The 17,797-nt window shown below is 37.5% G+C and overlaps 2 protein-coding genes and 1 long non-coding RNA gene across 4 annotated transcripts; 2 read left to right on the top strand and 1 right to left on the bottom strand.

The window, feature by feature from the left end:
- Nucleotides 1-1,264: 1,264 nt before the first annotated feature.
- Nucleotides 1,265-2,867, bottom strand: LOC135623645 (uncharacterized). Its single transcript, XR_010491453.1, has 2 exons — nt 2,762-2,867; nt 1,265-2,676 (listed from the first exon to the last, which is right to left on the bottom strand). It is a non-coding gene; the product is annotated as an uncharacterized LOC135623645 (long non-coding RNA).
- A 1,015-nt stretch (nt 2,868-3,882) lies between these two features.
- LOC135585325 (serine/threonine-protein kinase Nek2-like) lies at nt 3,883-10,892 on the top strand. 2 transcript variants are annotated; one of them, XM_065126837.1, is made up of 15 exons: nt 3,883-4,481; nt 4,568-4,676; nt 4,773-4,839; nt 5,186-5,251; nt 6,047-6,093; nt 6,182-6,227; nt 6,354-6,434; nt 6,519-6,561; nt 6,673-6,722; nt 6,808-6,889; nt 7,019-7,068; nt 8,783-8,856; nt 8,941-8,992; nt 9,119-9,571; nt 10,013-10,892. In XM_065126837.1, the coding sequence occupies exons 2-15, from the start codon at nt 4,591-4,593 to the stop codon at nt 10,592-10,594; spliced, it is 1,779 nt and encodes a 592-aa protein (XP_064982909.1). In that variant the 5' UTR covers nt 3,883-4,481; nt 4,568-4,590; the 3' UTR covers nt 10,595-10,892. The 2 variants fall into 2 exon arrangements, with proteins under 2 accessions (XP_064982909.1, XP_064982908.1); XM_065126836.1 differs by having other exon boundaries at nt 3,883-4,676.
- Nucleotides 10,893-11,987: 1,095 nt separating this feature from the next.
- LOC103999028 (PITH domain-containing protein At3g04780) lies at nt 11,988-17,023 on the top strand. Its single transcript, XM_009420658.3, has 8 exons — nt 11,988-12,083; nt 12,162-12,248; nt 12,369-12,492; nt 15,194-15,242; nt 15,338-15,395; nt 15,510-15,556; nt 15,646-15,723; nt 16,802-17,023. Exons 1-8 carry the CDS (start codon nt 12,045-12,047, stop codon nt 16,848-16,850), a joined length of 531 nt encoding a protein of 176 aa, XP_009418933.1. The 5' UTR covers nt 11,988-12,044; the 3' UTR covers nt 16,851-17,023.
- The last annotated feature ends 774 nt before the right edge of the window (nt 17,024-17,797 follow it).

Raw genomic sequence — 17,797 nt, 5'->3', positions numbered from 1 at the left:
TACAGAAGTGTAGGTACTACAGCAATCAAAACTGTAGGGGATCAAGACCTAGACTAAAAGTTTGGTAGAATAAAATTATGAAATAAGTTTAACTTTCTTTTGTTGATCATTCCATGAAAATTTTCATGAAATTAAAAATTTATGTGATATTTATCAGTCAGGACTCAGGAGAATGCAGCTAATCTGAATGGGGATAAACTATTCTGTCAGGTATTACATTCAATGCCATTTCAGAATTAAATATGTTTCTCCCTCTAGAAAAGACTCGGCTGTTTGCAGCCGAAGAACTAATGTGCCATATCCTTTAATATGACTGCACTTGAATCACAGGAAAAGAACATAATAGTGTTTGTTTTGTTCTTCTCCAAAATGATGAGTTCATGAAATCAAAAGCAGAACTGCAACTTGAGCTTACAAAGACTCTTTCACTGGAAAAAGAATCTGTGGGAGAATCCTGTAGCAACAAACAGTGACAAGCAATGAACTCTATATTGAATTAATGTTGATTGATGGAACCTTGCAAAAACTTAGCTACTGATAGATCCACAACTGGGTATAACTGTGCATGGCATAGAATCCCAGTGCAACTTCTGCCATTTTCTTGTAACAAAATCAATTGCAGAACAGAAAGATATATAAATCTTGTGGAATGAGAAATCTGAACAAAAATTCAGCCTCTCTCTCCTGCAGTTTCTTCTCTGTATCATAACATTGCTTTATTTTGTTCTTTGCAGAAAGAAAACATTGCTCAAGTCTGATTCCTCTTGTTGTTTGTCTGCTTATGTTGGAATTTTATAGAGCTTCTAGTGGATCAAGCTATGCATAGTAATTTTTGAGAAGATCCTATGCTGATATAGTCCACAGATGGGTGAGATGAAATGTTCAGGGTTAGGAACTGTAGGATCCATGTGATATATTTTTTGCATCTTATGTTACAAAATGAGGTCCAAGAATTTTGGCATGATATGGATTGAAAAGAACTACTCACACTCCAAGGAAGGTATCTAAAGATCTAATTACTAATCTAAATTCTGCAGGAGGCATGATCATGGAAAAGGGGATTGAAAGATAAGTCTAACTTTGGTTGGAATAATAATTGAGTGCAAGTCAGGTACTGTATTAATTTTGAATGTGAGTAAATCAAAAGATTTATGTTGAGATATAAATATTAATAATATAGTATTCAAACTTTATCATTCTGAATCCCAAGTGATGCACTCAAAATTACTTTTAACATTGTTTCAGTATAGTTCAATCCATGCTATTAAAGCACAAAAGACAAGTCTGATTTCAATATTATTTCAATGTTGAACTTTCATTACAAGACAGGATGAAGAATCCTTATCTATCATGATCATCAAGTAGTAAGAAAGAAGAGCAATTAGGCTTCTTCCTGCTCACAAGAGTTACCACCTGAACCTTGATATATGCAGCTTTTCCTCAAAGCTACAATCAATGGCAAGAGTTTATTTCTTTCATCCCATGGAAAGAGACATTCATGGTGCAGCTTCACTCCTTTGTCTTAAGGCAGATGAAGGCAAAAAGAAAAAGCAGCACCAGAAGAAATCACCAAAAGAATCTCTGATGCTGAGGACATCCACAGTTCCACACTGCATTTGATGAACAAGCAGCAGTAGCAGAAACACCTACAGTGCCACACTACATATGATGAACAAGAAGCAGCAGAGGAAACAACCACAGAAGTTCTGGTTGTGAGGACATCCACAGTTCCAAACCTACATTTGATGAACAGGCAGCAGCAGGAGAAACAGCAGAAACAACCAAAGAAGCTTTACTACTGAAGACATCCACAGTTCCACACTATTTTTGATGCAGAAGAAGCAGTAGAAGAAACAACCAAAGAAGCTCTGCTACTTAAACCCATCCACACTTCAGCACTATAATTTTGATGCAGAAGAATCAGCAGTAGAAACAACCAAAGATCTGATCGGACATCCACAGTTCCACACTACACTTCTGATGCAGAAGAAGCAGTAGCAGAAACAACCAAAGAAGCTCTGCTACTGAGGACATCCACACTTCCATACTATACTTTCAGTGCAGAAGGATCAGCAGTAGAAACAACCAAAGAAGCTCTGGCAGTACATCCACAGTTCCACACAAACTTGTGGTGCAGGAGAAGCAGCAGCAGAGACAGCCAAAGAATCTCTGATACTGAAGACATCCACAGTTCCACACTGCTTTAGATTGATTGCTTGAAGATAACAAGACAGGAGAATTCCTTAGCTACTGCCATGGATGAACAGGTAAAGCCAGTGGCACATTTGCATAATGTTTCATCTTGTTGATGGTTCTTTTGAAGATTGCATGATCCTCATTCAGTGGACACTTCTAATGTTAATTTATGCGTATAGCAGATCACAAAGAAAAAGGAAGAAAGTAGTACTTCAACTTAAGCTAGATGTAATGCAAAATTCAAATGGATCATCAATACATGTTCATCATAACACAGAGTCACTCTCCTATTGGATAGCTCAGATAGAGCAGTCTGATCTATGGTGAGAGGGAACAACTTCTTCTCACAGGTCAAAAGATGCTCTACAGTAACTGTGAAGCAGCAGTGTGGAAGTATTATATCAGTCACAACAAACACACAAACCAAGAACTTTGGCATCATGACAGCAAACGAAGTAAACAAAGTAGGATCACCCTTGACTGCACTCAGAAATCAGCATGGTAAAGTTTGATCATTCCCAGCTCTTGCAAGGTGAAAACAAAGTAAAAGGATTGCAGAAGATACCACACTGAGGCTAGTGATGAAGGATGAGCACTTGCTGCAGCCTTTGAACATTGCCAGTTTCCCTGGCAGTCATTGAGATCTTGGTATCGGTCACAGGCTCTTACAGTGATGAGCTGCTGATTAAGCACTAATTAATTTTGTGCTATTTATAATCTACACAGTGAACAAAGTTACTGAACAGACTTCCAACTACTGACTCTAAAGCTGGTCCTTCTGTCAATCCTACAAGCAATTGCTTATACTCAAAACTACAAAAATCCAAACATAGTCTTGACAATACCAAGTTCTAAGATGCAGACTTCTGCTGTTACTTCTAAGTGGGGGTTTCTACCATTAATGGCAAGAGAGAGAAGGATGGCTCTGTGAGTTTTGCCGAGTCAGATAGACACACTTGTACTGTTCTTGTCTTGGTCTGAGAACTTCCAAACATAATCATAAATCATCTCTCAGATAACTTTACAGTGAGAGAGGCATACGGTATCACAACAAGAAGACAAATAGACATATCTCGAGGAAGAAGAACAAAAGAACAGTAGACGTGAAAACTACAGCCCACCATTCTTAGCGAACGCTTTGAGCAGTAAACCAGACTGCGCCGCGACTGCCATTTCCACTGTTGCATCGTATCCAAAACCAGAGCACAAGCAAAATCTTATCCCAAGAAAACCTTTAAACTCATCATATCTCACCCATTATATTACCCGTCCAGTGATCGGGTGAAACGACGGGCCCATAATTTGGGTCCCACGCATATCGGAAGGGACACGGTTCTTGAGTCCGTGGAATTGTGTGGCCGTGCTCCGCAACATGCGACGCAAAAAATACTTTTCCTACTTGCTTCCTTCGCACCCAAACAATACCCGGCCCTGGGACCCGAGACGACGCGGGGGCTTTTACGCGGACCCCACATGAAAAGTCACAGGTCGGATGAGTTATGTGGATATGGAACGGACGCCGTGGGAAGAGGCCCGTGAACCTGTTGACGCGCAACATGGACAGGTGAGAAACCCAATGGACGCACGACACGTAGCGGCTTCTAAATGGCTAATATGGTGAGCTCGTATGACATCTCCGTTACTTGCGTCGTTGCACTGAAAAGGGCAGGCCGACGAAAGCAAAGCAGAACAGGAGACGAGACGGAGAAGAGAGGAAGAGAAAGGGAGGGAGACTTTGAATTCCGCTGTCGTTCCCTCCTTTTAGCCCACTTTGCCGCCCCCCCCACCCTTCTCTCTCTCTCTCTCTCTCTCTCTCTCTCTCTCTCTCTCCCGAGTACTGCACAATGTGAGCCTGTCAACGGAGAGGAGACCAAGAAGAAGATGGTGTTGAAGAAGGAATAGCGAAGAAATCCTTTCCTCACTCTCCCTTCCAACACTCCAATTAGAAATGCGTGATCTTTGCTGAGCCTTAACTCGATTCACTTCGAAACGGTGCGGCTCTTTGCATTCCGTGGCCTGTTCTCGTTCTCCTACTATCAAGGTCTCCTCCGCTTGAATTCTGAGTAGCTTTCTCTAGTTTTTGGTAGAAATCATTGCTTTTCTAAAGATGCATTTGGATTTTGGCGTCTTTGCCTCTCGTGCGCCTTTGAGAGAGAGAGAGAGAGAGAGAGAGAGAGAGAGAGAGAGAGTTATCTTCTTCTTTTTGTTTCTTGATCTAACATCTGCATTTTTTGTCTGTGGCGTTAAGCTACGATAAATGAGACTATGTCTTCATTGATCAAGAAGTAAGCGAGTCCGAGCTGTGCATTTGTGAGTTGTTTGGTTTCGGTGTAGGAAGGAAAAGGTTTGATTTTTACTAAAATGGAGGCAGGTTGGGCGAGCGGTGGGCCTAAAATGGAGCATTATGAGGTTTTGGAGCAGATTGGAAAAGGAGCATTTGGGTCAGCTTTGCTGGTGAGGCATAAGGTTGAGAACAAGAGGTGAGGGATGACGACGTTCGATCCTTCTGTTTCAGTGCTTTGTGTTGTTTTCCACTTGCTGAGTGTAGTTTCACTTTTCGCATCGAGTTGTTGCAGGTATGTCTTGAAAAAGATCCGTCTTACACACCGGACAGAAACGTCCTGTTGGTCCGCCCACCAGGAAGTGAGCATCTTTACTCTGTCCTCATTTAGCATTTTTTGTTGCTCATTAATCCTATCGAACCAAGAATTATTTTCAAACTATTGAGTCACTTTTTAACCCCATCTTCCCTATTTGGACACGTTTCTCTTTTGAATTCTGTCACACATCGCAGCAAAGTTCTGTACGGCTTACCAGGTGTGATGGGGAAGAAAGTTTTGAAGAAGATTTAGATGATGATGGTGATTTCAGTTGTTTGTTGTGTCACATGTGACAAAATTTTGTAGTCTCCCTTCTTTCTATGCTACATGAGTTGCAAAAGTTGGTGAGTTTTGATTTAATGTTTTGTTCATCTTCCTTGTTTGTGCAGATGGAGCTTATTTCTAATGTAAAAAGCCCATTTATTGTGGAGTATAAAGATTCTTGGGTCGAAAAGGTTTGCATTTCTCTTGATGAAAATTGTTAAGCACATCTTTTTGCTTCCTTTTCATCAACATCTCATGTCTACAAAAATTTGTAGCTGCATTCTTGTTTACGTTCTATGAAGACATAATTTTTGTTCTTTTACCATGTCTCATTTCATAGTATCATCCTCTTGTATAATGATATGAAGCATTATTTTGATGTTTCAATAATTCATTTAAGAATCATCCTTATTCTATCATATTGCTCCTATCATTTCTGACTGAGAGCTATTTTCCTACCATTGCCAGCCTCACTTACCTGTGTGTGAGGATAGGCAACCGGAGACATAAGAAAGTGGTTGGGAACCTGAAAAATGGTTCCACAATCACCTCTTAGTTTCCCTGTCTTACCTGCGAGCATTTCTTTTTCTGACCACTAGTGAAACCTCAGGTGATTGTAGTTTGGAAGACTTGGTCAAACTTCCTGACACCTATTTAGCAATAAACGTAGTGATACATTGTATACCATGTAATGCACTGGACAATATACCTGCATCTTGACAAACATATGTTGCATACATGTTTAGATAGACACCTCTAAAGCTAATATCGGAATGATGCATCTTTTTTTAGGAGATAATGATTACTTCAGTGATAAATAATCTCCCTCCTGCTATGATGTTTTTCCACTTTAACTTTGTATATGATTCATTTTTTCATTATTATGGGGAGATGCTTTCTGAAATTATATTGGTGGTGACATCGTTGGCTGTATTTCTGTGTATTTTGTCATATTTTAAGAGCTTCATCTTTTATGCTTCCTTCAGGGCTGCCATGTATACATCGTAACAGGTCATTGTGAGGGAGGTAACATGTAAGTTTTACCTTTTAAGTGAAGTCTAGTAGTCTGATGATGCTGAGATATGCTTATGAATGCATGGCTATCTCCTGCAATTTTACAGGGCTAAAGCCATAAAAAAAGCCAATGGACATCTTTTTCCTGAGGAGGTTGTTTATTTTATTAATAATATCTAGTATGCTTATAGTATGCCTCTTATGATAGGTGTCCACTTTCTGCAATTTCTTCTTTCCCTGCATCCTCACTTTCAATTGGTTTTATCTTTCTGCAAGCAGAAGCTTTGTAAGTGGCTCGTCCAGCTCCTTATGGCACTTGATTACTTGCATAAGAATCATATTCTTCATTGTGATGTAAAAGTAAGTGACATCGTGATGCTATTGGGTATGCTCTGTGGATGCCTAATTTATGTTTACTGATTATGATGCATTAATGTTTTTTAGTGTTCAAATATATTTCTTACAAAAGATCAAAGCATACGTCTTGGTAAGCTCTTATTGTTTATGGCAATTAGCATCTTCATTTTGGCGAATATTATTAATTGGATTAAACTCGACATATTAGCTGACATGATATTCTGAATTTGTCATTCTGCAGGCGGTTTTGGGCTTGCTAAAATACTAACCTCAGATGATTTGGCTTGTTCAGTGAGTGCTAAATCTCCTAAAACCAATTAATCTTAAAATAGTCATCTTGTTGCTTATGACTGGAAGCTGTTGTTTCCTGATGCAGGTAGTAGGAACTCCTAGCTATATGTGCCCAGAACTTCTTGCCGATATACCTTATGGTTCCAAGTCTGATATCTGGTCTCTTGGTAAAGCTCCCTCCCACTTGGATTACAAAGATGCAATTTCAGTATTCTCAAACTGCTCACTTTACATTATGAAGATTCAATCTCAGGATTCTCAAACTGCCTAGGGTTTAACATATTTTTATCGTTCAGGCTGCTGTATATACGAGATGATGGCCCTCAAGCCTGCATTCAAAGCATTTGTAAGTTTATGGAAATTGGATTATCAATTTGCATATTATATTGCTTTACTATTGGATTCCATATCAATTAGGCTTTGAGACTTAGTTCCAAGGCAAAAGAGCTTTCTGTGCTGTTACCATGAACTGTTTATTCTGCATTGTGTTTTGTTCTATAACTGAACAAACTATTCATCTTAGCTTTGAGATACAACTTGTAGGTCATTCTTTTGACTGAACCTCTTGGGATTGGCTAAGTGGTGACCTTTCCCATCATTTAGCTATATCACAATTATCTAGTGTCACTAGGTCATGTGATTTTATTGCTATGCTTAAATAGGAAGATTACAAAGTTCCAAAATGCAGGAAAAGGAGATAAAACATCAGAACTCCATCTTGTGAATCTATTGCTTTCTGATTTTATTTTGGTCATAATGTTTTATTGATGATGTGTTGAATCAGATTTTGAAGTTTTGCCAAGTTTTGATGAAAAATTAGTGTTACTTGAGTGCATGGCATCAGAGTTGAGTGTCATGATGTCCAGAATATAGATGTTCTTATGATCAATCAGAACCATGGTCTATTAGGTCCCAACACTGCAACAACCCACAAACTGAAGTGCACAGATGATATGAAAATGTTTCACATTATTGTTCTTAATTTTTTTATTTGAAATAGATATAGGTTCTTTTCTATGGTAAAACAGACTTCAGATTTTTTATTGGTGAATACTGAGATCTTACAGGGCATATTGCATGATTTTTTTTTTTTGAAAAATTAACTTTCTTTGTACAGACCTTTGCATTGTCCATTTATTCCCCTTGGTAGTATTTTCACCCAAAAAGACACAAGATAATCCAAGTATTACCCCTGCCTTCTGCTAGCTTTCATACAATAATTTGTCAAATTTTCTGATAATACATAACTGTACAATATAAATTAAAAGACCTGAATGCCCTTGTATTTCATCCTTTTCATTAGCTCTACTACCACACACTTAATTCTCTACCCTGTGTCACCAGCACTATTAACCATCATCATTAACTCCACCTCTTCCATCTGCACCACCTGCTATTCTGTTGATCATTATCACCATCACCACTTATTTTCATCTTTCTCCACCCCTTTTACCATCATCACCAGCTGATCACCTGATCACTATAACTAGCATAAACACAACCTCATCTTATCCTCTCCTTGATATCCTGGTGGTAGGACGAAGGATGAAGAAAGTAACTGAGAAGGGAATGATGGTAATTTGATGAAGAATTTTGAATATAATTGGAATATTAGCCTCTCAGCTACTACTAATCATCCGGGTTTATTTAATTAATGAAATATACTATGGGAAGGAATGTAGATATCCATAAGGAGCTGTTTTAATAATTAATGGTGTATGCATTATTACAATAAGGCAGCCAGCTCTTGACTTATGAGAATAGTGGCTGATAATTTTTAGGTAATAACTTCACAATTAATAGATAAATTTCTAGAAAACTAATTATAGAACTCAACCTCTCTGCAGCAATTTGGATTTTTTTCTATTTTCATCACATGTTAAACATAATTACATCTTTAGTGATGCATGTATTTAAACTGTGTTCTGTCTGGTCCAACTGGTGAAAAGCATATACAGTTGGATTTTTTTATGCCTAATTGGAGAACTTGCTATGCAACTTATGTGATACCTTGTCGTTCTGTCTCCTATTTTGGACTACATCGTTTATTGTTTATGCAGGATATGCCAGCTTTGGTGAACAAAATTAACAAGTCCATAGTGGCTCCTCTACCAAGTTCTTTCTCTGGTCCATTGTGAGCCATTCTTTTGTTTTACAGATTTTCTTCTTGTAGATTCAAATATTGGTGATTGTGACAGATCATGACTATTGTGTGCAGTAGGGGACTCACTAGAAGCATGCTTAGAAGAATCCCTGAACATAGGCCAAGTGTATGTTTTCATAAAAGTATTATGATTGTGTTTAAAGGTTCTCTAATATTCTATGATTCTACAAATAGTTTCTATCATCTTTATTTTATAGTCAACAGAATCTCATGTGACTGTTCACATTAACAGGCCGCAGAACTGCTCAAGCATCCACATCTTCAGCCTTACGTTCTTCAAGTCAATTTAAAGTATCATCCTACATGGAAAATGCTCCCTGTCCACCAAGCTACCAAAAGGCACATCAGAAAAATCAGATTTGAAAATGATGAAGATGATGCCATGTATAAAGACAAGGACAAAAGAAAATCTTCAGGAAACGAGAGGATCTTGACAGTGAGCAAGCCTATGGAGGACTCCATAAGTTCAACTCAGACTATTAAAGATTCTTCAAATCGTCTGAACCAAAGAGTAATGGATCTTTCTGCAGGAAGCAGTCGAGCTGCAGAGAGAGGTATTGACAAAGCAATTGGTGAGAAGCACTCAAGTACTGTGAAAAAAAACCTTCCTGCTAAAATCTTCACGACTCCTAGGACTCAAGTGGAGCCTACAAAGGCATTGCATGCTGGACCAAAGCGTGATGTGGTATGGCCATACATATTCCTTCTAATGTGTTTATCACCATGGAACATAATAATAATCTTCCTTGAAAGAATTTGAATGTTAGCTTCTAAACAAAGAACTTTTTTTTTTCTGGCCTGATTGTGAAGCTTTTATAAGCTGTTGCACAGATAGCACTGACGAAACACAAATGCACATCTGTTTTTGTTTCTTTTCTATAATGTAATCACATAAAAGTTCCTTAAAATGATAAATGTCTTTGACATGCTAATCTCATGGGGGATGTAGCAAACTCTTGTGGTTGCTATTCTAAGAAGGATAAGATTTAACATTTTTGTTCTCATTATACCTATCGATCAGTTTTCTGATCAAGATAAAGAAAAACTTCAGCTTTTAGTGATGCAGTAGGTGCATTGGTTCATCTAGTAACTGTACTCACAACCACTAATTTTATTTCTACTGCAGCTTGCATTGCGAATTCCAGCAGATAGGATTGAACAAACCACTCGAAGAGCCTCTCTTCCTTTACCTTCATTTGAAACGCATTCCAAATGCAATTTCAGCATTTTCCACCAATTGGAATCCCCTGATGTCTCAGTCAACTCCCCTCAAATTGGTAGAATTGAAGAATTTCCATTAGCCTCATCGGAAGATCCCTTATCATCTATTCATAAACTCTCTTCAGCTCATGGTTCCTCAACCACCCCTCAAAACTATGGAGATCATTCAATCACCAAGGACAAGTGTACCATCCAAAATTCCAAAACTGAAGGAAACAACAGGAAAGGTTCATCAGACCAGAATTCGACAGCTGCAGATGCCTCAAGCCGGGGATCATCAGAGTCAAGGCAGCATAGGTTTGACACCTCATCGTACCAGCAGCGAGCTGCGGCCTTAGAGGGATTGCTTGAATTCAGTGCTCTGTTGTTGCAACAGGAAAGGTTTGAAGAGTTGGGAATCTTATTAAGGCCTTTTGGTCCTGGAAAGGTCTCTCCACGGGAAACAGCGATATGGCTAACCAAGAGCTTCAAAGAAAATCTACTGTGACTCAATCACTTGTGTCCATATACTATACTTTTTGACGCTAGATCTCAGTAGGTCTTGCATCAGTTTTGTAATGTGAAATAGTTTTATAGGCTGACAATTTAGCTCAAGGTTAGTCTCTACAGGTATCAATATTGTTCTTGCCCTGTAAGTGCATTTGCTGACTTGAATCAGGAAGATTTCTGGGTGCAGTTGTGCTTGCAGAACCTTGCTATCCTCTTCTTGAACCAATAGGGGATGAGCCAGTCATGTATCCCTAAGAATATGATACAAGTTTATACACCATCATTTTGTTTCTAAGATGACAGACTACTGAACTTTTTGTTATCACTGGTTCTATCTGCATCAGCAGCAACCTTTCCCTGCTACAATGAACCAAGTCCAGTTTGGCTATGGCTTTGTTGTGCCAGAGGTCCCATTGTGCTTGCTAACTCTCAAGGATCTAATGCTTCCAACTGATCCTACTTCATGTCTGAGAAATTGGCAATCCTAATGCATTGAATTACAAATAGAATTTTGTTTGTCCATTTCCTTAATTTGTCAATCCAAAAAATGGTCTAATTGGATAGTATCATTTCATACTCATGCATTTATAGAACAAGGGAAAAAAAAAGAGGATATCAAAATCAATTTTATTCTTAGAATGCAGTCAACCTCTCATTCAAACAGGTTCATTTTCTCAGACACTTTCTATGGAATTTGAAGAACTACTGGCAATTATGAGCATATGAAGCAAGTGATATTGTTCTGATAACCATTGATTGCTGCATATGCTAATCACTCTTCTATGATTTCTTAATATCCATTGCCTTTTCAAGAAATTCTCCAGCAAATCAAAGGGAATGAAGAGAATTTGGATTGATCCATTTGCTCTACAAAATGTGTTTAACATGACATTAAATATACAATATTGTAAAATTTGCATTCCTCCATATTGTGAAATGGGAAATTGTAAAATAAGAAGTTACAATTTTGTGAATTATACATCTTATTTATAATAAACATATCAATGATTTTTATGCATTATTCTAGTAAATGATAATGCAATATATTTAACGTAAGTAGATATGATAGCGGATCGGATTTTCTCGGATATTGGGTTCGTTGATCCACTTAAATTAGTTCAAATGTCCCCTAATTGGATTTGGGATGAGTTTAATGGATCCGTTGGATTTATGTGTTCTATCGATTCGGATCTAATCCAAAATCTCAGACTTGTTGGATCCGTGATCTTATCGGATGCCGATATAGTGCATTTTGCAACGAGTGATTCGGATCCATATTTTACCCGATTCGAGTATAATCCGAAATATGTGTCATGGATCCCCATTTTGGATCCATGTCAGTGTCGGATGCGGATCGAATAGATCATACTAATAGATCATACTAACACCCGCCCTGTCATAATCCCTCGATCCGACCCGAGTCCCCTCTCTCCCTCTCGTTCGTGGCGATGACTTCGACGCCTTCTTCCTCGATCCCGCGGGGACAGGTAACTCCCCCTCGATGAAACCCTAGTCTCTTCCCCCGATTCGCTGCCTAGATCGCTGATCGATTGCTGTTTCTCAAGGTGGATCTCGTTGAATTCGTGGACTGGAGCGGCGTCGAGTGCCTCAACCAGACAACGAGTCACCCCATCGTCAATGCCTTGAAGCAGGTGACCCGTCCACATGTGGCAGCTATCTTCTTTGTTCCTTACTCGTATCTGATGCACTTTCCTGCATTTCTACTGAATCTGCTGTCCTGTTTCATTATTTTGCGTCTTTGTTGATCTTAGGGTTCCAGGGATGACGATGGTTTGCATCTGGAGAGCGATGCGGATGAGCAGCTCTTGATTTACGTTCCTTTTCTCCAAGTCATAAAGCTTCATTCGGTTGTCATCGTGGGACCGGAAGAGGAAGGTGCTCTAGAGCTCTGTCATAATATCATGTTACAGAATTAGTTCATTCTCTTTTAATTGATTGAAACATCAAGAATAGTTTCATGGATGGGGAAGAGAATTAGAGAAATCAGTGAAGAAATGATTAAACTTTGGTTTAATTGTTTCTTCGATGATTTTCATCAGAAGTTAGTTGTACCTTCATCAATTATAGTGTTCACGATATTGCACTCTTTGCACTCTTTGTTTGTTATAGATAATGTCAAGTCGCGCTTACAATTTATGCACTATCAAATGTCGTGCTCCAGTTGCTTGATGTTTCTATTGGCAACTTTGAGATGCATCCTAATGAAATTTAAGTAGTATTGTGCTTTTTAAACTGTTATGAGATGTTTCCTATATTCATAGAAAGTGTATGTTGCCTCTGCTTTCTCTTATTTGATGCTTTTTGTATGTTCTATTGATTTAAATGCTGTACTCGTTATATGGTTCTAGTTTCTTTTCTGGTCGAGAAACTATTTTTGCATGGAAAACGAGATCTCATTATGTTAAGGTTATAGATTTCCTACCTGTATGTGCTGCAACCCTAAACTTCATAAAAACCAAATCAGAAAGTTTTACGAAATCATTGGAACTCTTTAATCAAAATGCAAACGTTATTAGTAACTGTAGGTTAGGCGAAACAAGACCAATTACCAATTGAATAACAAATTTTGGGTTACAATGGTTTGCCTGGTACGACTGATGTGACAAAGATATTATTTTTCTTCGTGATTTAAAAATTCCAAGTAAGTGAAGAATACATCTTAGATAAATGGTTCATTGATCATTGGCTTGTTACATAGGTAAATGATCCAAATTTATTGTTATATTCATGGAATATGGCGACAATTGTATGAAGGTGGTGGTTGCTGAGTTAGGAGGGCTAGAGGAGAGAGAGTTTCTGAACTAGGATGGTAAGGCCTAAGTTGTAGATGCCTTAAGTTCTACACCAGGAACACTGTGGTTGTTGCTAGGCTTCCTATTAGCAACAAGGAAAAGGGTGTGCTGATTACATTATAATAACCAGGTGGCATTAGCTGTAGCTAGTCTTTTGTGTGGAAAGTGAATGTCAAGTTGTGTCCCAAGATGTGGCTTTTTTGTGATAATCTGTATGGTTCCAGAGAGATTTGTAACTTGAAGGTGGGAAATCATGAGATATTGGATCTGGCATTGATTTAGTTTAATTCCTGGGATATCAGGTTGGGTATACAGTGGGAAGGTAATCCTTTAAAGCTTTGCTTTTTGTTGCTTGGATGCATACCCATCATCTGGAATTTATTTGTTTAATTAGACCTTGCTTCGTATGGTTTTGTGTTGAGCTTCACATTATTGCAAGAATAATGCTTGGCACAATCTTAAAGGTCAGACACATGGCTTACACTGGTTAGGTTTCCAAGTGCTCTTTACTACATTTTCAAGGGTCTGGATTGATCTGGTACCTGAGTGGCAGAACTCTCTGTTCATGATTTGAATATAAAACATTTAGATGTTTATCCTGAGTATTTTTCTGCCTGACCTGTACCATCCAAATTTTATATTTCTGTCTGACAGGAGTTCTCTTTGTGACTAATAAATGAAGTGACTTACAACATATAAGATCTCTTCTATATATTCACCATGATAAGTTCAATCCCAAAGGGAAACTTTGCCATATTTTTGATTGGCTCTATATGATGATTAGATGCAAGTTACATATATTCTTGTTTCCACGTTAATGTAGTTTTGTCATTTCATTTGTTGAACAAGTGGAAAAGAATGTCATCCATGTAAAATCTGTAGGTGCTTACCCCCTAGAAGAGCCTGAGCAACTTGATGTCTCGCCTGTGCTGTCCAACTTAACTTGAGATATTCCTATCTGATATGACTTCTACCTTTTGTTTTATTGTGTATGTATTATTACACATGCATCTCATCTGCTAATATAACTCTTACATTAGAGAAGAAGTATGAGATCTCTTATATTAATATATTTATTTCACCATGATAAGTTCAATATTAAAAGGGAAACTTCACTATAATTTAGGTTGGCACTTGACAAAAATTGGATGCCAATTGCAAAAGCTCTTATTTCCATCTTAATGTAGTGTCTTCATTTTTTTTTTCCAGTTCCACAACTGCAAATAGTATGCCATCCATATAAAAACTTTAGATGTTAGCTCCTAGAAGAGCCTGAACGGTTTTCTGCCTCACCTGTACCGTTCAATTTAACTTGAGATTTCTATCTGATGAGTCCTTTTTCTCTTATTACACATGCAACCCATCTGCTAATATAACTCATTTTCAATTAAACCGTAATTTATCTGACTTATAACATTAGTAAATAAGTAAGATCTTGTATGTTCCATCTATTCACCATGATAAGTTCAACCTTCGAAAGGGAAACTTCATTATGATTTGGGTTGGCACTCTACAATGACTAGCCAGTTACAGGCGTTCTTATTTCCACCTCATTATAGTTTCTTCATTTTTGTTCCCAGTCCAACAAGTGCAAAACATATGTCATCCATGTTGTACCAATGTAACATACATGTGTTACTCATGGATTTCACATGGACCCACGTATGTGACTATAAGTGCTTTGTCCTGATTTTGAAATTTGTGCTTCTTGCACATTCTGTTATGTTTATCATTTTTAAACAACTTGAAATATCACATGCCAAAGCTCTACTTTGTATTGTCAGGTCCCAAGACAGTAAAACTCTTTGCAAACAAAGAGCACATGGGCTTCAGGTATTGCTTTATTAGCTTCTGAACTGTTCATCTCATCAAGATTGGATGTTTCATACTTGTATTGTTTATTTGATGGGTTGATTTATATTGTGCAGTAATGTTAATGACTATCCACCTAGTGATTCCATTGATTTGTCACTTGACAATCTTAAGGTATGGTTTATGTTTTTTGTCTTTATAATCCTTCTGTGTCTGTACCATTGATTTTTTTTTTCGATAAGATCCTATAGGCATATAATTTATCGTTTAGCTGTGTTTCATTTCCAGGGGATGCCTGTTACGGTGAAGTATGTCAAGTTTCAAAATATTCGCAGGTATGTTTCATGAAACCTTAGCTAATAATGTTTTCTGTAGATATTCAAACAAGAAATAAGTGTTATCTCATTTAACTATATTTTCTCAGCTTAACGATTTTTATTGAGGACAACCAAGGTGGTAGTGATGTCACAAAAGTTCAGAAGATTGCTTTTCTGGGAACAACGTGAGTAATCATGTCATGATTTGATTAATGGCTTATATTTTGTGTTGTTGTAGATGTTTATCTATTTATCCTTGTGGTTAGAGCCCTCAAATTTGGCAATAATAATGTTGAAACTTGCCAAGAGTTTAACACATGCTAAACACAAACGGTTAACCTTATAATATTCTCTTAACATGCAACATTCGAGGATGAGACCAATGGTCTTTTAAGTTTTATGTATGTGCAGAGGTAGTGTGGGAACTTTAATATACTAGAAAGTAGCGTTGTCAAAAGCACTAGACGATAAGACGCCAAGGATCCTTGTTGCCCAAAGCGTTAGAAACTGACTTACCTGATAAAAATTATAAAAGATGAATTTTAAGGATAAATATAATCATTAAACAAGAACTTCAATCGATACATGAGTTTTATACCATTTCTTGTGTAAGATGATACACTAAAACATCAAATGAAACACATCTGAGTAGATCACTCAGTTAATAGAATGATAATTAAATTAATTTACATCTAAATAACAAAATAAAATAAATTCAAACATCTATCAATCCAGGAACTCTAATCATCAAAGTCAGGTAAATAACATTGAAGATCCTTTGTTGATGGTTCCACACTTTCATGCCAATTTCTCTTTTCCGGCGTACATGCTAGCTACATTTTGCTTGAATTTGGATTATCTTTTTCACAAAGTGTTCAACGTCAACATCTTACGCTTGTTATGGTGTCTTATAGCCTAGGCTTGTATCGCCATCTCCGATATTCTTGCGACTTGCATTAAGCCAGTCAATAATGACACAATAGTTTTTCTTGATTTACCAAATAAATAGAATATTGCTTCACTACTTGTTACAGGGACTAGGTTCGCTTAATATTAGTGGAAGTTAGAAGTAACTTTCGAATAGGCCGGGTTGAGCATAACCTCAAGTCTTGACTTCCGATTGTGATTCTAGGATCTTTGTTTCATCGGAGCAGCCATGTGTACAGTCCATGAAACATGTGTTATATTTTTTAGAGAAAGCTCTCTTTAAGTTGCAAATTACAATTTTTAATCTTCAGTGGCTTATACTTTATGTACTTGCAGGGTTGATACCACAAACATGAAAGATTTGAAAAAGATAGAAGAGCACTAATACATCTTACCGTTTCGCTTGAGGTGAGATGTGATTCCTCTTTTTCACCTGCAGTATACATCTAACAGATGGAATGAAAGCTCTCCTATGTAGCTTCTGCTGAATGCTTCTTGTACTGCTTATACGTTACTTGTTTTCTCCTTTAATGAGAGTTGTTGAGGTGCATTTTCTCAGATTCCATTTTCTTCCTGCTTTTGATTGTGATGTGGTGTCTTTTATGTGTTCTTTTGTGGTGGATTTGATGATCGTTGTCTTGTGCCTCTTGTTGCATGGCATATTACTTTAGCATATTGTGCCTCTTGTTGCATGGCATATTACTTTAGCATATTGTGGCTCTTGTTGCATGGATTTGATGATCGTTATCGGCGGATACTATATGAAAAAAGGTTTGGACCTCGCTATAACCTCACATGACTTGAGAGGCTTCGAGTCCAACCTCTTCTAATCTAAGCATTGACTTATATTATCTTTAAGATAATATCCATGGAAATCCAGAACCCAATCAATCAGGTTTAGATATTATCCAATGTGGATTCGAGTCTCAAGTATAAATGTGTTCATAAGGTTACATAAACAATTTATTGGAATTATCATTTAACATTTGATTAACCATAGGATTAGGGCACTTGTAAAATTTTTTTCTCACCCAAACTGGATACATAATTCTCTAAGTTCGACTGACTGAGCTAATATTATCTTATGTAGTCAGCTATACTTAAAATAATATTAAAGATTTTTTTTTATAATCCTAACGATGAATGAGACAAAACTTAAGAAAGAAAGTTCTTTCATAAAAATTACAAAAGGAAAAAAAACACTTGATGCTTTTTGTAGGGACGACAGTGGTTAATAATGCCTGCAACCAATCTCTGGTGGCTTCTCATATGTGCCACTAGCCACTGACACGAGTGAGGTATCTTTCACTAGTCCATAGATGTAAGAAACAA

This window comes from Musa acuminata, chromosome BXJ2-9, assembly GCF_036884655.1.
Source record: "Musa acuminata AAA Group cultivar baxijiao chromosome BXJ2-9, Cavendish_Baxijiao_AAA, whole genome shotgun sequence".
Lineage (NCBI taxonomy): Eukaryota > Viridiplantae > Streptophyta > Magnoliopsida > Zingiberales > Musaceae > Musa > Musa acuminata.
The sequence above is the reverse complement of the archived record's forward strand: the minus strand, read 5'-3'. Positions and strand labels throughout refer to the sequence as shown.

Coding starts and splice junctions, on each gene's coding strand:
- LOC135585325 (XM_065126836.1), top strand. CDS start 4,558: ATGGAGGCAGGTTGGGCGAGCGGTGGGCCTAAAATGGAGCATTATGAG. Junction 6,435..6,518: donor TTCTTCATTGTGATGTAAAA/GTAAGTGACATC, acceptor AATGTTTTTTAG/TGTTCAAATATATTTCTTAC. Junction 6,562..6,672: donor AGATCAAAGCATACGTCTTG/GTAAGCTCTTAT, acceptor GTCATTCTGCAG/GCGGTTTTGGGCTTGCTAAA.
- LOC103999028 (XM_009420658.3), top strand. CDS start 12,045: ATGACTTCGACGCCTTCTTCCTCGATCCCGCGGGGACAG. Junction 12,084..12,161: donor CCTCGATCCCGCGGGGACAG/GTAACTCCCCCT, acceptor CTGTTTCTCAAG/GTGGATCTCGTTGAATTCGT. Junction 15,243..15,337: donor AAAGAGCACATGGGCTTCAG/GTATTGCTTTAT, acceptor TATATTGTGCAG/TAATGTTAATGACTATCCAC.